The 24,129-nt window shown below is 41.6% G+C and overlaps 1 protein-coding gene across 1 annotated transcript in view; it reads left to right on the forward strand.

Moving 5' to 3' along the window:
- Window positions 1-219: 219 nt before the first annotated feature.
- The window catches only part of ROCK2 (Rho associated coiled-coil containing protein kinase 2), a 90,132-nt gene continuing 66,222 nt past the window's right edge, over window positions 220-24,129 (forward strand). The window contains exon 1 of the mRNA XM_059660532.1: window positions 220-860. Coding sequence (XP_059516515.1) covers window positions 720-860 — 141 coding nt within the window. The 5' untranslated portion in view covers window positions 220-719. The remainder of the gene's footprint in view (window positions 861-24,129) is intronic.

The raw sequence follows: 24,129 nt of genomic DNA on the forward strand, positions 1-24,129 counted from the left end.
CAGCGGGGAAGGAGGGAGGCTCGAAATGGAGAAACGCTCCGCGGGGCAGACCCGAGGAAACGGAAAAAAAAAAAGGAGGAAAGAGGGAGAGAGAGGCGACGGCGGCAGCCCGCGGGCGGGGGCGAGGCGCGCGCGCACGCGCAGGGCGGGGCAGGACGGGGCGCGCGCACGCGTAAGGCGGGGCGGGGCCAGCGGGCGCGCGCCGGCGGCGGCGGCGGGCCGAGGGGCTTGTGGGTAGCGGCTGCGCGCGGCCGGCGACGGGCGCCGCGCGGGAGTGTGAGGGGGCAGCGGGCTGGTGGGACCGAGGCGGCCGCGGTCATGGGCGCGGGCTGGCGGCAGCCGTAGCGGTCTGACCTGGGCTGCAGCCTCCCGGAGCCGCAGAGGGCGGGGCGCCCGGGCCCCGGGGTGGCGGCGCCGCTTCCCGGCTCGCGCTCTCGGAGCCTGAGGGAGCGAGCTCGCGGCGGACGAGCGGACCGGGCGGCGCGAATCTGACTGAGGGGCGGGGACGCCGCCGCCTGCTCCTCGCCGCTCGGGCTGGGCCGGGCCGGCCCCTAGGACAGCCCCAGGCCCCGGACCGGCGCTGAGACCCGCAGCCCGAGCTCGAGGCGGCGGTGGGCCCGGGCGGAGCCCCGCCCGGAGCCGGCGGTTCGGGGGCGGCGCTAGGCCCTGAGGCGGCCGGGCCGGAGCGCGGGGAGCGGGAGTGCGGGCCCGGCGGCGGCATGAGCCGGCCCCCGCCGACGGGGAAAATGCCCGGCGCCCCCGAGGACGTGCCGGGGGACGGGGCGGGCGCGAGCCGCCAGAGGAAGCTGGAGGCGCTGATCCGGGACCCGCGCTCGCCCATCAACGTGGAGAGCTTGCTGGTAGGTGGCCCGGGCCCGGAGCCCTGCCCGCGATGGCTCGGACCCCCGTCCTCCCTCCGTCCACCGCTCCGTGCCCACCCATCCGTGGGGGAGGTCTCGCCCCACCCTGCCCCGTTTCCGGCAGCCGGGCCGGGCCGGTGACCCTGCGCCTCGGCGACCACGTTCCGGGAGGGAAGCCCACCTGGGAGCCCTCCCCGGACCCCCGGAGCTGGTGTCAGACCCGCTGCCCCTTTCTGGGAGCGCGGGGAGGAAACACCCCTTTTCTCCTTCCCTCCCACCTGCTCGGCGTGGGGAGGTGGGGCGGGGAGTCGCTACCCTGCACCCCCAGACCAGTCCGGGTGAGAGGGTGTCGCGCGGCGCGGGCCTTGGGTCCCGGGGGGCGGGGGAGAGAGCCGGCGCTGCCCCGGTGGGGGCGCCCACCTGCCCGGGGTGCACGACAAAGAGCTGCCCTCGCGCTCTCCACCGGGTCCGCAGCTCTGAGACGCGGAGCCAGAGTTTGCCTGTTCTCAGTTGCCTTGGAACAGTCATGGTTGCGATTTTGTGCGTGTTAATGTCTGTAAATTAGGTTTCCCGTCAGCGGTTCTCAGCCTGTGGATCGCGACCCCTTTGGGGGGGGTCGAACGACCCTTTCACAGGGGTCTCCGAAGACCATCGGAAAACACATATGTAATTACATATTGTTTTCGTGGTTAATCACTACGCTTTCATTAGGTTCCATTTGTAACAATGAAATTGTGGGTCACCACAACTCGAGGAACTGTGTTAAAGGGTCGCGGCGTTAGGAAGGTTGAGAACCGCTGCCTGAGATGCCAGCGCCAGAGCCAGAGGGTCAGTCTGGATACTGAGCGGAGCGAGTCTTTTTCATTGTCTCTCTCTCGTCCCGGGCCTGTGAAATCCAGATGGGCAGCCCCTGATGAAGACAGGACCGTGTTTTTACAGATTAGAAACGCACTGGAGCAAGTGTGCCCGGTTCTCGTTTCTGTGAGGGTAGGCGGCGGTGCTGCGCGCACCCGGCATCCGCGTGCCCTCGGGAGGCGACCGTGGGGACGGGGTGGGGGCTTTTCCCGGGGAGGATGCGCTGGAGGTCCTGGGTCCGGGTGGTGAGCCTTAGGTGGTTTTCACACGGTCTCTCCCAGGACTCCTTCCTGCTCAGTCCTCCTCCGGCCCGGAGAAGCCCATGACTGCTGAGAAAGAAGGCGGCCCTCCCTTTCCAGGGACGGACTTTTCTTCAGAAGCAGTTGCTTGTTCTCTGAGGTTTCTGGACTCGTTTGCAGAGTGACTCAGTGCTGTTTGGCCAAAGTGCAGGAACGGACTGGAGGGCGCACACCCAGCGTGCAGGCTGTGGGATGTGCTACTGTCTGCTGTCAGGGCGGCCGACGTCTTCTTTCACTGGTTTTCACACGAGTGTGTTGGTGGTGTGTTTTCCTGGGGTCGTGACACCCCGGACAGCCTGTAGGCGTCTTCCGTTGGGGGAAGGATTGGCCAAAGCAGAGACTCTGGGCTTCACTCCCAGCATGTTCACTGTGGTATTTTGCTAGCAAAACTTTGACCTAAGGCCAGAAAGTTCAGTTAAAAATAGTACAGCAAATCTCAAGTATTCATCAGGTTCAATCCCAGAAAGAAATTTTTTATACTTCATTTTTGGGGTCTTTAACTGATGTTAGTGATAATTATTAGGGTTATTTTGAGCTTGAACCTAAGCTATTTATACATATAATATACAGTCTCTTTTATTAAAGTGTTTTCTAAATTATCAAAATTAAGGTTGTTTTAAATGAAACATTACACATGCTCAGGAAACAATTTGGTCCATTCATTTGATGAGCAGCAATCAATATGTACAGCCAACACACTTTTCACTTTGGTTAGGTGACATAGTACTGCTATGAGAGTTGACATCACACTTTGTCATTGCTGTTTCTAGTTGTTTACAGGGCAGGGCAAAAGCAGGCTTACAGTTGTATGGGAAATAATACTATAATTAATAAATAATAATACAAGAGTAAGCACTTTTGTGTACTCACAATGTAAACCTGTTTTTGCCCCACCCTGTATAGTCTCCTCACATAGAGATAGCCATTGTTTAGGTTAACATTTTTGCTATAAATTTATGTCTAAAAAAATTAAAATGTAAGAAAAGTAAAATTACACTGTACACATGCTTTAGTCACTTTTTTTAATACTTAATGAATAGTAGAAACTTTCATGTAGTCAAATTTATCAGTCTTCTCATCATAGAGCAGTGATGGCGAACCTATGACACGTGTCAGAGGTGACACGTGTCAGAGGTGACACATGAACTCATTTTTTTGGTTGATTTTTCTTTGTGAAATGGCATTTAAATATATAAAATAAATATCAAAAATATAAGTCTTTGTTTTACTATGGTTGCAAATATCAAAAAATTTCTATATGTGACACAGCACCAGAGTTAAGTTAGGGTTTTTCAAAATGCTGACACGCCGAGCTCAAAAGGTTTGCCATCACCGTCATAGAGTGATTTCTGACTTAGATGTCATACTTAGGACATTCTCCATGACCGAGATTATGATATCATATACCTGAATTTTCTTTTAGTACTATAATGGTTTGTTAATTAATTAATTTAATATGTGTTTATTGATTTTAGAGAGGGAGGATGGGAGGTACATGCCCTTGACTGGGAATAGAACCTGTGACCTTTGGTTCACCGGAAACACTTTGGGACTAGGCTCCAATCAACACTGGCCAGGGCTGATGGAAAGTATGAAGCAGGGGTACAGAAATTTTATCAGAAGATTTGACTAAGTATTAGTATTAGAAACATCAATGGGAACCTCTGTTTATAACTGTGTTCTTGTCATAAAAATTTCTATTTGGAGAGTGGTGTTTGGGGGTTGGGGTGAGAAAGAGTAATGATTATGGGTTTGGTCTCCATTGGGGCCTCTTTGAGTTTCTTCAGGAAATACTATACAGCTATATTTAAAATCCTATTCTGTGCTGACATTAAAAAACATGTATGAGCTGTTAGTGATAAGGGTTACTGATGAAGAGAATGTAAGTGACTCAGAGCAATTTTATTATAGCTTTTGGGAAAAAACACAAAGTAACATTTCCCATTGGTAGGTTAGCTTATATGAAGCTTAATATTTAAATTGATGTGAAATCATGGTGACATTTGGGATTCTACTAAGTCTCTTCTTATTTATCCTTGATTGGAGTCATTCTCCTGTCCTTTCATCTGTACTCCCCCGCTCCCCTCTTTATTTATTTATTTATTTTTTTAAAAATATATTTTATTGATTTTTTACAGAGAGGAAGGGAGAGAGATAGAGAGTTAGAAACATCGATGGGAGAGAAACATCGATCAGCCGCCTCCTGCACATCTCCCACTGGGGATGTGCCCGCAACCCAGGTACATGCCCTTGACCGGAATCGAACCTGGGACCTTTCAGTCCACAGGCCGACGCTCTATCCACTGAGCCAAACTGGTTTCGGCCGCTCCCCTCTTTAAAGTATGATTAACCTATAGAGACGTATTTGTGAATTCTGCAGTTGGTTGTCCTAAATGACCCTCACTTATTTTTGGGAAAGCATTTGGGTCACAGTGGTTAGCATTTATCTTCACACACGTGTTTGTGTGACAAAATGGAAATATTAAGATTATTATTGGCTCATCATTGATAATCTTTTGGGGAATGTTTCTAAGTCCAAGAGTGTTACATGGTTTGTTGGTTCATTTTGGTAAGATGTGGGTTATTCAGATATCAAAGGGCTTTACAATTGTTTCTTATAGTTAATTGATCACTTAGTATTCAATGTCTAATTTCCTTTATTATTTTAAAGAGATTATAGACTTGGAACTAATTTCTAACAATTCATTATTGGGGTTGTTTTTTTATGCCATAGAAATGAATAGCAGAGCCTCCTCCCAAATGCTTTATGTAGATGGAAACAGAAAGCAGGGTTGGTTTCATCTTAATGACCTGGGTAATTATGATGAGCAATGCTTAATATTTTAAGTGTTGTCGTCTTATATACATACTTCTTGTTTTTCTTTTAGTTTATTTAATGGGTTGAACACAGGCTGAACACTTTTAGGAGATGTATCTTTTTTTGTCTTCCTATTGTTGTGTCCTGTAAATATTTGTTGAATGAAGTAACAATTCTTTTTTAAGTAACAGGAGTTACCTGTAGAAATATATCCCTGCTTGAAGAGATATTAATGTACTTCCCAAATAAACATTTTGATCTATGTTCACTTATTTGTTACCTATAGGAAGACAGATAAGTAAACATCTGTATATACAGAGAGGGTAGGTTTGGGTGGTGGAATTAATTGGAGGTCAAGCAGGAAAAACATTGTGATTTGGATATTTTCTGGATTGTGCTGAATCAGTTTGTCTTGGAAAGGATTTAAGCTAATTTTATTTAGTGTTTTAGGTGAAGTAAAAACACCTTGTGTGGTGGACTGTATAGCCTTTATTGTTTATGATGTGTCATCTGTTCCCTCTACCCCCTAACTTTTCTTCTGGTTAAACATATCCAGTTCCTTATATGCTTAGGTGATGGTCTGTGTTGAAACCGTACTTCATGAGTAAGAGCAGATGAAATGCTGGTGGTGTAGTCACAGGATGAAATTCTTTAAAATGGCATATTGGCTGTTATTAATAACTAGGGGCCCGGTGCACGAAATTCGTGCACTGGGTATCGGGGGGGGTGGGGGGAGTGTCCCTCAGCCCAGCCTGCCCCCTCTCACATACTGGGAGCCCTCAGGCGTTGACCCCCATCACCCTCCAATCGCAGGATCAGCCCCTTGCCCAGGCCTGACGCCTCTGGCCTAGGCATCCGGCCCGGGCAGCGGGGACCTGCAGTGGCAGCGGGGGGCGCCGCGATCTCGCGGGCTCCGCCCCTGCCCCTGCAGGATGCCTCTGGCTGAGGCGTCCGGCCCGGGCAGCGGGGACCCGCAGCTGCAGCGGCCCCACGATCGAGGGCTTCGCTTTAGGCCCAGGCAAGGGGCCCCTAGCTCCTGGGACTGCCAGCTTCGACCGTGCCCAGATCCCATCGCTGGCTCCACCCCTACTTCCTGCTATCCCTGGCCAGGGCGGAAAAGGCACCTGATTCTCTGATCATGGCTGGGGGGCAGGGCAAAGGCGGCCCCAGGGCCGCCTTTGCCCTGCCCCCCAGCTCTTAGCTCCCCCCTGGGTTTCCGATCACTGTCAGTGGCAGGGGGCTTCTTCCTGCTTTCCCTTTCGCCTCCCTGCATTGTGCCTGCATATGCAAATTAACCGCCATCTTGTTGGCAGTTAACTGCCATTCTTGGCAGTTAATTTGCATATAGCCCTGATTAGCCAATGAAAAGGGTATCGTTGTACGCCAATTACCATTTTTCTCTTTTATTAGTGTTGATAAGGCAATATTTCAAAGTAAAACCAACCCCCAACGGACATGAGAGATTTTGATCAGAAGTTAAAAGTGTTATTATAAGTCAGTATGAATGAACTGTTTTGAAAATGTATCAGATATTATCAAGCATTCAGATTGTTAGCAGTTTGTTTTGTTTTAATCCTCACCTGAGGATTTGTTTTATTGATTTTAGAGAGAAAGGAAGGAAGGGGGGGAGGGGGAGAAGGAGGGAGGGAGCGAGAGTGAGAGCGAGAGAGAAACATCAATGTGAGAGAAACATTGATGTAAGAGAAAAACATTGATTGGCCTGGGCACTAACAGTTTTATTTAGCTTTAACATGCAGTGGTGGGCAAAAGTAGGTTTTTATGGATCATTTGAGCAGTGAGAGAAATTTTAGGACATAATTCCTTTAAAATTTAAGATGCCTAAATGTATTTAAAAACAACTAGAAACATTTTTGGTTGCAGTGATATTTATTTTTCTAAAAGGAAAGTGCACTAGCACAGTTGTCATGAACTTTGAGGCCTGCAAGATCCAGTGGAATGTGTTTTTGTATGTGAAGCCTCTGCAGAAGTATTTAAAATATTAAATGTCTGAATATTAGTATGACTTTGAAAAATGTTTCACCATTTTGGAATAATGTTTTTGTAAAGTTACATTTGTGGCACTTTGAACTTTTACATTTGAAAATATATAGCCATATTTTGTGTTACATAGTGAATTAAATTCAGGTTGAAGTTGAATGGTTAAAAATTACTAGTTTGCCCTTGTTGAAAGAGTCAAGATTTAAAAAATTTTTCTTTGTGTGAACCATTAGATTTCATCAAGTGCTAACAGGTCATACAATCAGCATCTATGGGAATTAGTACAGATTAGAGGAAAAATATAATTAAAATAATGTTTTTCTTTCAAGAAAGTGAGATACCTAGTCAGAAACTGGGAAAAGAGATAATGCAAAATACAAAGTTGATGTTAATAATAATATTGCAACCACTCTAAATTTAGAAACATTTGTTTGAATATTCAGAGTTGCTTTTAAATATCTAAAACAGGGACTTTGAATTTTTGAATTTTGGCTTTTTTTTTTTAATATATTTTATTGATTTTTTACAGAGAGGAAGGGAGAGAGACAGAGAGTCAGAAACATCGATGAGAGAGAAACATCGGTCAGCTGCCTCCTGCACATCTCCTACTGGGGATATGCCCGCAACCCAGGCACATGCCCTTGACCGGAATCGAACCTGGGACCCTTCAGTCCACAGGCCGACGCTCTATCCACTGAGCCAAACCGGTTTCGGTGAATTTTGGCTTCTTAATGATTATATTTCTTAAAATAGAATCACTGAAATTAATGTCAAATGGAATAATGATGAACTTTTCTCTGAACTTTAGATGCATGCTATGAACCTATATTGCATTCAATAGGAAACATTTTTTTGGTCTTACATTCAAAAAAGGTAATTGTAAAGGCATTTTAATTGAGTAAATGCATTGAAAAACTTTTCCTATTGGATTGGAATAAAAAGAACACTGTGTGTGTGTGTGTGTGTGTGTGTGTGTGTGTGTGTGTGTGTTTAAAAACGTAAGTTAATACCAATGTAGTTTATATCCTGGCTCTTTTTAAGTTAAGATTTTTTAAAATCTATATCTGCTAAATCCAGTAACTTAGGCAGTGATTTCCAAGCTTTGGTATACATAGATCTCAACTGGAGATCTTTTAGAAATATTAAAGACTGGCTTTCACCCCCAGACATCCTATATAATAAAGAAATAATATGCAAATTGACCATCACACCCTCACAAGATGGCTGCCTACAACCAGGCCGTCAGGGAGGTTAGTGAAGGACAGTCAAATGACTGAACAAGCAGGCTGCGTGGGGCGACCAGGCCGGCAGGGGGTGCAGTTGGGGCAACCAGGCCAGTGGAAGGGGGGCAGTTGGGGGTGACCAGGCCTGCAGGGGGGTGGTTGGGGGCAATTAGGCTGGCAGGGGGAGCAGTGAGGGGCAACTAGGCTGGCAGGGTGGGGGCAGTTGGGGGTGAACAGGCTGGCAGGGGGGGCAGTTAGGGGCAATCAGGCTGGCATGCAGAGGCAGTGAGGGGTGGCGATCAGGCTGGGGGGGCCGGGGAATTTAGGGGCAACCAGGCCGGCAGAGGGGGGCAGTTGGGGGCCATTAGGATGGCAGGAGGGGCAGTGAGGGATGACTAGGATGGTGGGGGGGCAATTGGGGGTGACCAGGCTGGCAGGGGGGCAGTAAGGAGTGACCAGGCTGTGGGGGGGGGCAGTTAGGAGTGACCAGGCTGGCAGGGAGGGGGCAGTTGGGGGCAACCTAGCCAGCAGCGGGGGCAGTTAGGGGCGACCAGGCTGGCAGGGGGGCAGTTAGGGGCAATCAGGCCGGCACACAGAGGCAGTGAGGTGCGATCAGGCCAGTGGGGGGGGGGGCAGTTAGGGGCAACCAGGCAGGCAGGCAGGTGAGCGATTAGGAGCCAACGGTCTAGGATTGTGAGAGGGATGTCTGACTGCCGGTTTAGGGCTTAAACCGGCAGTCAGACATCCCCCAAGGGGTCCTGGATTGGAGAGGTTGCGGGCTGGGCTGAGGGACTACCCCCCTCTCCCCCCCCCCCCCCCGCCCATGCACGAATTTCATGCACCGGGCCTCTAGTTCTAATATAATTGCTATGTGATGTGACCTGGGGATTAGGAGTTTTAAGATTTTCACAGGTGATTCTCAAGTGCATGAAAGTGTGGGAACCACTGAGCTGAGGGGTGCAATATTGTAATTCAAAGATTGGTGGTGGGGGCGGTGTGTGTCCCAAATGTATCTGAGAAAAGGAGAACACTCATTTTTTTCTTCCTTTATTTTTGTGGTACACTGAGGCTTGGATGAAGCCAGAAAGTCAAAATTATCTGATGGAAGCCAGAATCACACTTAGGATAGTTGGTGGAAATGGTGTCAGATCTTTTGATTTAGATGGTGTGTGGGGCCAGGAATTTGCATTTAAACAAGCATCTCAAATGATTCTGATGCAGTAATCTACAGGTCACAGTTTGAGAAACACTGTAGGTGTTGTTTCTTTCTTGTACTGACTGAGAAAACCAGAAACAAATACTAGTTGAGATCTCTTTGGCACACAGAATTGTGTATGTGGAAAAGGCTGGCATATGGAGAGATGCAAGATTTTCTGAACTATCAAGGGTCATTACATTTTATATCTTCTTTTAGTGTTCAGTAGGAATCAGACCAAGGCTCTTTTTCTTATTTTAGAAGAAAATTTAATTTGACAAGCTTTCATGAAAAGAGATTCAGACAAGATCTACACCAAATAGAAATGAAAAAACTTTTTTATTGTGGCAAAATACAATATACACTTTCAATATAGAAATGTTATTACATTTTATCCTTCTGTGAAAAATATAGTGTGCAGAAACTTATTGGCCTGGAAATATATAATTTTGTTGTTTCACATTTAATAAATGGCGATGAGAAAATAGTGATAGCTTGTTTAATCATTAACAGTTGATATAATTTAGAAAAGCATTGTCTTTCAGAGCATAGCATTTAAAGCAGGATGGTATATGTATAAATGTTATTGTACCTGTGTTTAAAAAATAATAAAATAATCAAAAATTAAAAGTAAGCAAAAAATGTAAAATATTCAAAACCCTTATATTAAACTATTTTGAAGTTTTATTTTCAAAGCAGCTTTTAAGTTATTGGTTACATTACATAATCATTAACATGCTACTATTTAGATTTTTTAACATTCATATTCTCTGCAATTATTTTTTCACATCATTTAAAATTAAGAGATGACCAAACGATTTATAGGCAATAAACTATTCATATTTTTCATCTTCTAAAGTATTTGTGTATCAGATTCCCTGCTCTTTGGCCATCTTAATTTTGGTGGTTAAGGGGTATGCACATATTTCAGAAATTTGAAAATTAAAATTTACATTTATTAATTCTTGTGATAATAGTTATGAGTTGTAATTTTTGTCTTTTTAAATATTTGATATATTTACCAACTCACTTTTTGAAGACCTTATCTTGTGGCTAATAAAATTGCATATACTGCCCTGACTGGTTTGGTTCAGTGGATAGAGCGTCGGCCTTTGGACTGAAAGGTCCCAGGTTCTGTTCCGGTCAAGGGCATGTACCTTGGTTGCGGGCACATCCCCAGTGGGGGATGTGCAGGAGGCAGCTGATCTATGTTTCTCTCTCATCAATGTTTCTAACTCTCTATCCCTCTCCCTTCCTCTCTGTAAGAAATCAATAAAGCCCTAACCGGTTTGGCTCAGTGGATAGAGTGTAGGCCTGCGGACTGAAGGGTCCCGGGTTCGATTCCGGTCAAGGGCGTGTGCCTTGGCTGCGGGCACATCCCCAGTGGGGGGTGTGCAGGAGGCAGCTGATCAATGTTTCTCTCTCATCGATGTTTCTAGCTCTCTATCCCTCTCCCTTCCTCTCTGTAAAAAATCAATAAAATATATTTTTAAAAAGAGAAAGAAATCAATAAAATATATTTAAAAAAATAAATAAATAAAATATTTGACCAAATGCAATTTAATCTGATACTTCATTATTTGTTATGGCATGTCCATACTAAAATATTCTAAGGCATTATTTCTGCCTATAGCTTAAATGGAATATATAATTCATGATTGCAACATTTAAAATTTGAGTATATGCTTTGTTAATGTTTAGGCTAAAGAAGAATTTAGTCATAAAAGAGAGATGATATGGTATAAAGGATGAGAAAACTCACTGAAAGGATTTGCTGGTAGTTCTAAAACACAGTTTCTTCTGCAACCATATATTTCTGTAAATAGGAGGAAACTGTGATATTACAAATTGAAGGCATTGCTGAAAACAGATTTCTTTTCCATATTTGAGACATTTCCATAATAGGAGAACAACGGATGATACAAATAAAAACTAAATTTAGAACTAATAAAAGGAAAGTCTAGTACAAAATTAGCTTATGAAATTTCCTTTAGAGGAAAGTCATAATGTAAAACACTGAATAAATTTGTAAAAAGTTAATTACTAATTTTTTGAGGGGTGGATTGGGAAGAGGTGATTATTATAAGTTTTAGCAGGGAAGTTTTGTCTCTCAAGATGATGTGGTGACTGTAACTTCCTAGTATAGTGTTTTACTGTGCTTTTTTCCCCTCTTATAAACAAAATTCTTTACTTTGGTTCAAGTTACAACACATCTATTAAATAAAAGTTTAAAAATCCGAACAATGGCTTGCTTATTTCAAATCATTTTTATAAATAAAATTCCATTAAAATAAGCCCAAATAGATCTTGTTTAAACTGTGTTAGTTAACGTGAAAATATAAGTTAATTATTTTTCTTAAAGATTTTTTGGGGGTCGGGGATAGTAAAGATGGATAAAAATGAAGGGAAATGACTTGATTATCTTCTAGAGTATTTTAAAAAGAGAAGCAGAGTAGTATAATGGAAAGAACAGTGACTTTGGAGTCAGAAGAGCTAAGACTGGTATTTAGTTGTATTAATTATCTTTTTGACTGTAAGTGACATCTTATAAGTCTATATGTGTCTGCCTCAAGATGTGGATTTGAATCCAGTGAGAAACTAACTATACATGCTAGTGTTTTATAAACTGAACCGAACTTGAGCTTTTTGCATCCTGTTGAAGAATTACTTGTAAAACAGCACATGCTGCATATGCGTGTAAGTGCCTTTGAAAAGGTATCTGCAGACAGAATCAAGCTTCTGATGTTAACCTGCTTTTCCCTCAGAGAGGTAGCATGATGCTTGGCACATACTAGGTTCTCTAAAGTATAAAAGCAATGAATGAAAGTTAGTTGACATTTTTATTTTTTAGTTCACTGAGAATAATTAGTTGCATTGAGTGAATTTTGGCTTATATTCATTTTTTGGATTAGTCTGTTACTTTCCAAACATTACTTTTTCCTAGCTAAAGTTTATTCTTTTTGAGTAGTCATGATTTTGAACAATCAAAACAGAATCTGGTGTTCTTATTAATATAAAGTTTTAGCAGTCCTAATATATAAATATAAGAAAAATTCACAATAGAATTTTTAAACCTTTGCATTCACTTCCAAAAATGTTAATCATGCTTCATATAAGGCTTGAAGGAGCTCTTGGTTTGTACCAACCGTTCTTATCTACGGCTGAATTAAGCAACTTTTGTCCTACATTTAGTAAGAAAGGTAGGTTTTGGGACAACTGTGAAGAATAGTTTGGAAGATGCAAACTTCTTATGTTATGCTGTCTTACCTCTGATACAGATTTGGTCCTTAGGCATACCAGGGTAATTGTAGTTTTATCATGTAGAAAAATATATACAAATATTGTATGTGATATGATAGGTCTGCATTGATGGCCATTGCAGTAATCAGTAACTTTAGATTTTTTGGATCATGTAATTTTAAAGCTGATTTTAGAGTTTAGGATTTGGTAACAGAGCTGGGTCTTAAGTCTATTGCCAACCATTTAATATCCTCATGGGATTAGAATTTGTACTTCTATAGGCTAGGAAAAACTGGATTAGTACCCAGTATAATTAATATGAATATGGGGAGAAGCCCATTGGTAGCCACTGTTATGGTGATGCACACTTTTTCTGTTGTGGCGTTTATGAATTAAGAAATGCATTTTATATACTTTTTTTTTTTTTTACTTTTTCATCTTTTTTAATGGTTTTATTGCTTAAAGTATTACAAAGAGTATTATATAAGTCTCCTTTTTTTTTTTCACCCCTTGACCTTCCCCTAGCCTTCCATACCCCCCAGTGTCTTGTGTCCATTGGTTATGCTTATATGCATGCATACAAGTCCTTTGGTTGATCTCTTACCCACCCCCACAAACCTCCCCGGCCTTCCCGCTGTAGTTTGACAGTCTGTTCGATGTTGCTCTGCCTCTGTATCTATTTTTGTTCATCAGTTTATAATGGTCTTAATTATCCATAAATGAGTGAGATCATGTGCTATTTTTCTTTCATTGACTGGCTTATTTCACTTAGCATAATGCTCACCAGTTCCATCCATGCTGTTGCAAATGGTAAGAATTCCTTCTTTTTTACAGCAGCGTAGTATTCCATTGTGTAGATGTACCACAGTTTTCTAATCCATTCATCTGCTGATGGGCACTTAGGCTGTTTCCAGATCTTAGCTATGGCGAATTGTGCTGCTATGAACATAGGGGTGCATATATCGTTTCTGATTGGTGATTCTGTTTTCTTGGGATATATTCCTAGAAGTGGGATCACTGGGTCAAATGGGAGATCCATTTTTAACTTTTTGAGGAAACTCCATACTGTTTTCCACAGTGGTGCACCAGTCTGCATTCCCACCAGCAGTGAAAGAAGGTTCTCTTTTCTCCTCATCCTCGCCAGCACTTGTCGTTTGTTGATTTGTCGATGATAGCCATTCTGACAGGTGTGAGATGGTACCACATTGCCGTTTTGATTTGCATCTCTCGGATGGTTAGTGACTTTGAGCATGTTTTCATATGTCTCGGCTTTCTGAATGTCCTCTTTTGAAAAGTGTCTATTTAGGTCCTTTGCCCATTTTTTGATTGGATTGTTTATCTTCCTTTTGTTAAGTTGTATGAGTTCCCTATAAATGTTGGAGATTATACCCTTATCGGTGATAACATTGGCAAATATGTTCTCCCATTCAGTGGGCTTTCTTGTTGTTTTGTTGATGGTTTCTTTTGCTGTGCAGAAGCTTTTTATTTTGATGTAGTCCCATTTGTTTATTTTCTCTTTAGTTTCCAATGCCCTAGAATCTGTATCGGTGAAGAAATTGCTTCGGCATATGTCTGAGATTTTGTTGCCTTTGGATTCTTCTAGTATTTTTATGGTTTCCCATCGTATATTTAAGTCCTTTATCCATTTTGAGTTTATTTTTGTGTATGGTGTAAGTTGGTGGTCTAGTTTCATTTTTTTTGCATGTATCTGTCCAATTTTCCCAACACCATTTATTGAAGAGACTGTCTTGACTCCATTGTATGTTCTTGCCTCCTTTGTCAAATATTAATTGAGCATATTGGTTTGGGTCGATTTCTGGGCTCTCTATTCTATTCCATTGATCTATGTCTGTTCTTGTGCCAGTACCTGGCAGTTTTGAGAACAGTGGCTTTGTAATACAGCTTGATAGCTGGTATTGAGATCCTACCTACTTTGTTCTTCTTTCTCAGGATCGCTGCAATTATTTACTATTCTTAAAAAGTGTATTTCAGTGGTTTTTAGAATAGTGGAGACTGCTTTCTCTTTTGTGGTTTGTCTATGCTTACATGCCTATCTCTCTGTCTCCTTCCTTAGAAATAAAGGAAGGGTTTGGGTTTGTCTGGAAGACCCTTAGGATCAGGAGAAAATAGCAGGGCAAAGTCTTGGTGGGGTTTATGGCTCATGAATGATGGGCTTTGGGCTTCTTCAGAGATGTGGAAAGAAAGAGAGTGAGCAGGACCAGGGGTCAAGGCAAACATCCTTTGGCTTATAACTGAATACCATGTATCTTTGCTTTTGTCTCTACCTGGAATGATCTCTCTCCTCTGCTTTGTCAGCTTACAAAAAACAAACTTCATGTTTTAAGTTACAAAAGTAATACATGACTACTTTAAAAATTGAAAGTTACATAACATCTAAGTTCTCTTCTTAGCCCTCTCTCCATGTCAATCTTTGATGACAACCACTTTCTAACGTGTAATGTACCACTTTCCTTTTTCTATATAACAACATAATGATATACCCATTTTCATTGCATATAAAAAACTAATATATGTAGGCTGTTTATTTAAATACCAAAATGCAAATATACCATATCTATTGTTCTGTATTTGCTTTTTTTGTGTGTGTGTGTATTTGCTTTTTAAATTTATTTTTGAGGTCTAGTTAGATTTATTTCGCCTACTTGTTTTTAAGGGCTGTGGAGTGTTCCATTATCTGGATTTACCATAATTTATTTTAATATAACAATATTGATAGGCATTCAAATTGTTTTCTGTTATAAACATTGCTGCAGTGAACATAATTGTAAATATTTTTGTGCATATATGTGAATATTATATTATGATTATTCACTTACTAAAGGCCCAGTGCACGAATTTGCATGGGTGGGGTCCCTCAGCCTGGCCGGCGATCTGGGCCGATGGGGGCTGTCTCACCTAGTCCCGATCAGGGCTGGCCTGCGGGGGGGAGGGAACGCAGGAGGTTGGCTGTGGGAGCGCACTGACTACCAGGGGGCAGCTACTGCGTTGAGCGTCTGCCCCTGGGTGGTCAGTGCACGTCATAGCGACCGGTCGACTGGTCACTTAGGCTTTTATATATATAGATACTCTAGGAAGTTCTCTAGGGTTGTGAACATGTAGTATTCACTTTTAAAAACTTTTACATCTCAGTTAATTGTCAATATGGGGCCTAAACCTTCTAGGTTTTAGAGTAATGGGGGCATAGTGCTTTAAATAGTATTTCTTTTTTTCTTTCAGTTTTATTGATATATAATGAATATATAGCATTGTATAAGTTTAAGGTCCACAGCGTAATGACTTGACTTACATATGTTGCAAAATGATTACCACAATAAGTTTAGTTAATATCCATCATCTCATGTAGTTATGTAGTAGTCATCTTTATATCTCTTCCCAGTATCTAGCACAGGCCTATAACAGTATGGGTTTAGGAAACTTTATCAAGTAGTTAGTCTGATTTCCAATTGGACGTCTATATGTAAAGTTGGTTGCTTCCTTCTTTTTGGGGGAGGGAGAAGGTTGGCTCTTAATTTAATGGTAGTAGTTCTAGTTCTCTCCTTTCATTTTACAAATGAGGAATCAAGTCTAAAAGAGGAATGTCTTATTTGGTTATGAGATGTTTTTATTTCTTTGCCACACCATACTAGGTGTTACAAAACAGCAAAGTTCCAAACTGGGGTCACTTAGGGTCAAGAACAAATGTTGATTTCTACAATTTTAGGTAGAGGGTGAGCGTTTATTCGTTCTTAACAGACTGGGGCCAACAAATGAGGCTTTTGCCCGGTGGCCTTAGCATGTAGACTTAAGCCAGCACAATTCATTCAAACTTCATTTGGCTCCTTCCAAAGAGGTATGAGTCTTCTAATCATAATTATCCCAGGCACTGGCTGACTCCTGAGAGGGCTGATATCTTTTCTTCCAGAGAACTCTTGAAACCTATCCAGTAGCCACCTTCCCATGAAGTGACCTCACCAAATCTCATTTCATTGTTGCCTTTTCCTGCCCAAGATACAAGCCCTTAATGCACTTCTCATCTTACTTTTGTTCCCCACCTATTCTTCCCCTCTTTTTCAAACATCTCTCACCCTTGTTCTAAGGGTAACATAATTGCATCTTCAAACTCTACTGAATGTTACTTTATATTTGCTTAAATAGCACCTATCTTTCTCCTGAGGGGAAGCCCTCTCTAGTGGAACTTGTACCGTCTTTTATTCTCTACATGCATATCTCAGTCTAGGAACGGGTAGGAGGGGGTTTCTTTCTTTCTTTGCACCATGGTGCCTATACTAGTAAAACCTTCCTGTTAAAATTCCTGTTGAATCTCGTGTAGTTGGAATATTTATCTCTTGCTCGTTGAAGACATGGGCTTCTGGCAGTGTGTTTTTTTCCATTCACTGTTATGCCATCATTCCAGGTGAATTCAGTGTTTATGTAAACAGAGTACCCAGGACCCTGGCTTCACAGTTTTCTCATCTCTAGTGGTTTTTATCTTCATTTACTTCCATGAAGCTACTCGGACCTCACCAAAAATCAGCTTTACCTTTGAGATTATTGAACACTAGAGGCCCAGCGCACGAAATTGTACGGGTAGTATCCCTAGGGCTTAGTCTCCTGCAATCAGGGCCATCTTCTGCCCTTTCGCCAGTCCCCAGGCCAAATGCTGCCTCTGCCACGGGGCTGTCAGGCCATTGGCATCACCACCTCATCCCCGGCTGCTTGGGGGCTCAGGCCTGTGGGAAGGCAGGCGCCGGCGAATTCACCTCCATGCTTGTGCACCAGGCTGGCCGCTGATGGAATGTGCTGCCCACTTGGGGCCGCTCACCCCATCGCCGCTGCTGCCGCCACCGCTGCTGCTGGGGCTTGAGGTGCTGACAGAAGCTGTGGGGCGCACCCGTGACCTACCCGCCCTGGAGTGGGCAGTGCGCTCCAGCAGTGGCCAGGCCGGCGCCCGCGCATGGAGGTGAATTCGCAGGCACCTGTTTTCCCGCAGGCCTGAGCCCCCTGAGCAGCCCGGGATGAGCTGTTGGTCCCAATGGCCTGACAGCCAGCCGGGTCCTCCTGCCACCCACCCCGATTCCCCCGTTCACCATCACTGATCGATTGGAACCTGTGGGCCAGAGGCAGGGACCAAGAGGTCAGCCGTTCAGCCAGCTCGCTAGTCCCCAGTCCCCAGTCCCGCCCCGCCCCACTTGCGGGCAGGGGGAGTGGGGAGGGACCGAGAGGTGCTCAATGTACCTCATGGTGACCGGACACTGGCTTTTTATATATATAGATTCTGCTCCTGACACTGCTTTTTTCTAAACCTGTTCATTGATGCTTTTGAGATATGTAGTTCTTTGACACCTCTGTCCACCAAATGCTTCCTGTGTAAATAGGCAAGAATTCCTTGTCCATCACTTCTTACCTTTTGCCAGACTTCTCTAGGCACTGGCTGACTCCTGAGAGTTTCCTTACCTTATTGAATTTCTATCATATGCATCTGGCAAAACCTAGATTTTGGATCAGTTTGTCTCTCTGGCCTACATAAGAGGTGCTTGTTGAGCACTAATGGAGAGAAATCAAACAAGTACCCAGATTAGTGGTGCTTCAAACTCATGGTCTTCAGTTCTTGCATGAGCTGAAAGAATGTATACAATGCTATATATCCGTTATTTCTATTGGGGCTATTTTAAACATTCTTTTCTTTCTTTAAACTTAAGAAACAAAGTATTCTCCACAGATGGTATTTCTACATCATGAGAAAATAGAAGCCATCAAAAAGAGATCCCTTAAATTTCCTGTTACTTGACTCACCAGTTTATTATCTCCTCTGTACCATTTGTTCTTCCTTTTCCTTCTGTTTCAGTGGATGAGATCCCATATTTTTGTCTCAGGCTGATTCTCCCACTGTGCTTTGTCTGTTTGTCTTTAATCTTTCCCTTAATTCTGATTCTTTTTCATCTTGCTAAACTTGTTCAAATGCCTCATCTAAAACAAAAACCAATAACCAAATTACCCCCAGAAAGAAATATCAATTCTTTCTAGCTTCTGCCCACTCCCCTTATCAGCAAAAATATAACAAGAATCATATGTTGTATATAACAGACACTTAACCTGTACCTTCTTCAGGCTGCAATCTGGTTGGCTACATTTCAGATACTCAACAGATAGGCTATTTCTGTGTTGTTCAATATGGTAACCCTAAGTCACATGCGACTATTGAGCAATTGAATTAGCCATGTGTAGTTAACAGCTATCATATTGGGCAGAGGTATATTTCTATACATTCTGAGACAGCTCTCTTTTTTTAAAAAAATTACTGAATACAATTACTCTCAACTGGTAACAGTCAAACTTAAAAACTTGAAAAAGTAGACAAGTACTGTAAAAACAGAGAGGAAAAAAATAAAACATATCCAATATCAAAGGTTGGTGAGAAGGGAGGCAGTGGATAGGTTTTAAAGCCCAAGAAAATTCAGAATTTATACATTTGTATATATAATATTACCAATTTTAAATGATTTTCCTTGTTAAATTTACATCCATACATTGTCACTAAATAAAAAAAACATGCTAAATTTATAAAATAATAAAAGTAGCATTGTGAAATTCTATAGCATAGTAAACATGTGACCAACTGGGAATGGCAAATTCTTCCGTAGTATTTAATTTCCTGTACTCCAAAAAAAAGGAAAGACTCGACAAACTACAAGGTTACACAAACAAGGACTTATTCTTAATGGTTCTGGCATCTATCTCTCCCACCAGTGAATTTCTCTTTCAGGTATGCAATCAGTCCTGATTTCACGTAAGAGATAGCAGGTAAAACAGGTTCTAAAACACCCAGGCTTTAAAATTATTTTGCCATAACCGATTATAAAAATTAAGTTTCTTCAAAAAGTAAATGTTTTATGTGATTATGTACTTTAAGTAATTCTTGGCACTCTTATGACCTAGGATGTGATGTTAGTCCTGTGACTGCTATTATGCCACTATAAAACAGTAAGAGTAGGCTAAAACAAAATAATAAGAATAACCACCAAAAATACATCAAAATTTCTTAATGAATTAAGAGATTTAGAATTGACTAGAAGAATCAAGCTGTTTTCCTCAGATCCTAAGCACAACAAGTTAAAAGTAATCATACCTAGTACGGCCGGCGTGGCTCAGTGGTTGAGCATCGACCTATGATCCAGGAGGTCAACTGTTGGATTCCTTGTCAGCGCACATGCCTGGGTGGAAGGTTTGACCCCAGTGGGGGGTGTGCAGGAGGCAGCCAGTCTATGGTTCCCTCTCATCATTGATGTTTCCATCTCTCCCTTTGCTTCTTCTCTGAAATCAATTAAAAAAAATAAAAACAAAAAACTATTTAATACCTAAAACTAAATCTTCAATTGATGAAGGACACTAGCATAGTTAAAAGACTTAAGCAAAGGCTAGGTTGAGGTCTTCAATATAACCATCATCGATGGTTGTGTTGACCATGAGCCTACGGTTAATGGTGGTTTTCAGCTTTGCAGATTCAGAAGTTTAACTTCTCATTCTTCTTGTTAATGAGCAAACAAAAATAAATACCCTGAAACAACTACTTTAGTCACTTGTGTAGAGCACCTTCTAAGTAAAGAGATTAATTTATCAATCAGAAGGTGTCTCAAGAATAAAGATTTAAAACAAAGGTATTAGAAAAGTCATGGTTTAGTGAGAAAAGTGTGTGATTTGGAGTTAGAAAGACTTGAAATGGAATATGAACTCTACCACCACTACCAACTTACATAACTTCTTAACCTCAATAGGATCAGTAAACAGAAAATATTACAGCATTGCAGGATTGTTACAAAAAAAGGCATGCTAGATTTATAAACGTTTGCTTATAGAAATCTCTTTTAAAATAATATTGCCTGTCATTTTGGTTACAGTTATGCATGAAAGGAAGGTCAGTTGTATTATCTGGTGGCATAGGAGAAAAAAGCATTAATAAAATGAGATGCTACTGTTTGGCCACTGTAGAAACTGTAAGATCATTTTGGATACTTTTGGATTATACTTCTTTCTTAAATATGAACTATTTAGTATGTTTGCAATACGTTACTTGAGATCATTGTGGTTAGCTTTAACTATACTCTCGGTAGTTTTTCAAGGAAATGGGGTAGTAAAATATGAGACCTCGATTATATGTCCCTTGGTTTGCACCACCGGCTTTATTTGAATTACTTTATCCTTTTTTCCTGGAGAAAATTTGCTTTCTCTGTGTATCTGTATTTTTCAGTCAAGTCTGATAAGGTTAATTCTTATTTGTCAGCATTTGGATTGTTTCTACTGTACTTCTCACATGCTGTTTATAGATATTTTCTTGTTATATTAGCTGGCTGCAGTGTTACAGCATTACTTTCTGCTGGAAATGGGTTTGCTCACTAAGCTCCTTGGAGCCAGGAACATTAGCTCATTCATTTATGCTGGAGACATATTTGTTGGCCTGATGTCCCAGAGCTATCAGATTAACGGTAGAGTTCTTTTTACCTGTTTCAATATCCCCTTGCTATGATTGGAAAGTGAACTTATTTTGTAATTGTACCTTAAGTCCTTTGTGTTCCAAGTACTTTGTGTACATTGTCATTTAATAAATATTTATTTAGCAACTACCGCATGCCAGGCCCTGGTTCCAGCCCTGGATTAGGCCCTGGGAATGTATCAGTGAACAAAAATTCCCTGCCATCAGTTTACATTTTAATGGGGAGCTGGAGAATAATAAAAAATTAAGTTAATTGTATGTAACATGATGATTTATGGTAAGGAGAAAAAAAGTATAAAAGAAAGATACAAATCTAAACTTTAGAGTTCTCAACCTTCCTAATGCCGCGACCCTTTAATACAGTTCCTCATGTTGTGGTGACCCCCAACCATAAAATTATTTTCGTTGCTACTTCATAACTGTAATTTTGCTACTGTTTATGAATCGTAATGTAAATATCTGATATGCAGGATGTATTTTCAGGGGTCGCGACCCACAGGTTGAGAACTGCTGCAAGGGGTTCACAGTTAAGATATTAAGGTATTCCTGAGAAGGTGACTTTTAAGTAAAGACCTGATGGAAATAGGAGAGCTAGCCATACAGATACATAGATGTGAGCATTTCAGACAGAAGAAAATAGCAAATCCAAAGGCCCTAAGTCAGGAACATACCTTGGTATGATTTAAAAACAAACAAAGCCCACTTTTTATTGGAAAGAATTTCAAATTTACAGAAAAGTTTTTAAAAAATTCTGTATACACTTTGCTTAAAGACCTCATTCAAGTTTTGTTAATTGCCCAAATAGCAACATTCTTTAGGTCAAAAATATCTAATCCAGGATCACTCATTGCATCCAGCTCTCATGTTTCTTTAATATCCTTGTGTTTTTCATGCTGTTCACAGTTTTGAAGATTACAAGCTACTCATTTTGTAGAATATCCCTCAGTTTGGGTTTGTTTAATTTTGTTTGATGATTAGACCCAAAATAATGTGGTTTTGGCTACAATTTCACAGAAGTGATTTGTTCTTAATGAATCCTATTTGGTGGCATACAATTTACTTCATTAGGTAGTGTTAACTTTGATTACTTAATTAAAAGTGATGTCTACCAAGTTTCTATTATTCCTCCTATTCCTTTGTAATTAATAAGTATTTTTGTGTGTGGGGGGGGTTTCTTTGAGACTATGTAAAATTGTGTTTCTATTTATATATTTACCCACTAGTTTAAGTATCCATTGATGTTTTTCAACTAAATTAATTTTTACCAAGATGGTTGACAAATAGTGATATTTTGACTCAAGTATTCCTTCTACATGTATTGGCATTTTATTGTAAGAAAGAGAATTAATTAACAAATTCATTTACATCAGGAATTCTTGTTTTATTCAATGGGTTATATTCCATTACTATCATTATTTATTTTAATACTAAAATTGTCCCAAATTTGCCACTGGGAACCCTTTCAAGCTGGCTTGTATGTCCTTTTGACATGTTGCCATCAACCTTTGTGTACTTTATTTTTTAAGAAAACTTTTATCTTGGAATAATTATAAGTTCATAGGAAATTGCAAAAATAATACAGAATAGTTCTGTGTACTCTTCCCCCAATTTCTCCCAATGCTTATATCTTACATATAGTACATAACCAAAATCAGGATATTGGCATTGATGCACTGTATATGTTTAGTTCTATGTCATTTTATCCCCTATGGACCCCCTTAACTTTGGGCACAAGATGCTATAGATTTTCCTGTTCAGTTCTGGAATTGGCCATTTCTCCAAGGAGCCCTAATTTCTTTTAGTGGAGAGTGCCATTTCAAAATCGCAATCTGGGTACTAGGTGGGTTCACTGCTGTTGGAGCGTCTCTGTACTTAAGACCCACACAGGCACCTACGTCTGAGTATCCGTATCTTTATATATTGAAAACCGTACATTTAGACTGCTACCTCCAATTTCAGGCCAACACCATGTGTTCATTCTGTGCACCCACCCATATTTGTACTTCTCCCAGTAGTAAGAGCTGGCATCTGGTTATCATATAGTTACTAATTTGCTCAGTTCCTCCATATATAGCCAGCTCCCCACCCCATAGGACTGTGATGCTGCTCAGATGTCCCTTCTTGTGAAGGCTGCAACTGAGTTACCTTCCTACTCCATTCCCACTTACTCCTTGTGTAGGCCCCCTGTTGAGATTTTAAAACATTTGGAAGGCCAGTGTAGCTGGAGCAAAATGAATGAGATAGAAAGTAATAGGGGTTGTGGTTTGACAGTTAATTAAGGGGATAAGGGCTGATCATAAAGAGCCTCATAGGTTATAGCTGGGGATTTCTGCTTTACTCTCAATGATGTAAAAGCCATTGGAGGTTTTGAACAGAGGAGTGATGGGATCATCTCTGTTGCATTGAAAATAATCTGAAGGGGAAGGGAAGCGCAAAGCTGCAACTAGGGAGACATGATAGTAGGCTTTTGCAGTAATTGAAGTAAAATGATGAAGTCTTAAACTAGGGTGGTGGTAGCGAGGGTAGTGAAAACTGGTGGAATTCTGAATTTATTTTGAAGATAATGCTGGCAGGATATGTAGCTGCTTGGATTTAGGTTCTTGAGGGAGAGAAAAAGTCAAGGTTGATATCAAAGATGTTGGCCTGAGTACTTGGAAGGGTGAAATTGCCATGAACAGAGATGTGGAAGACTGAAGGGTGAAGTGGTTGCCGTGGGAATGGGTAGGGCATAGTTTTGGACATCAGCATTTGAAATATTTATTAGACATTGAGATAAGCTGTATGGCACATAGGCAAGAGGAGATAGGGTCTAGAATTTAGGATTTTAGGTATCTGGCTGGGATAGAGATAATGAATTATGAAGCCATCAGCACTTAGAGGCAAGATGAGATTTCTTATGGAATGAGTGGATTTGAAAGAGAAGAGACCCAAGGACTGAGGAGAAAACCAGCAAAGAAGACTGAAAAAGGGCAAACCATGTGAATGCATTGTCATCAAAGTCAACTGAAGAAAAATTTTCAAGAAGTAGATAGTGAAGGATTGATTGTTCAAAGATGTTTATAGGTCAAGTAAAATGTGGACCGAGAAATAATAATTGATTTCGCAATGTGGAGGTCATTGGTAGACTTGAGAAGAACAGTTTAGATAGTTTGG

The sequence above is a fragment of the Myotis daubentonii genome, chromosome 12, assembly GCF_963259705.1.
Source record: "Myotis daubentonii chromosome 12, mMyoDau2.1, whole genome shotgun sequence".
Taxonomy (NCBI): domain Eukaryota; kingdom Metazoa; phylum Chordata; class Mammalia; order Chiroptera; family Vespertilionidae; genus Myotis; species Myotis daubentonii.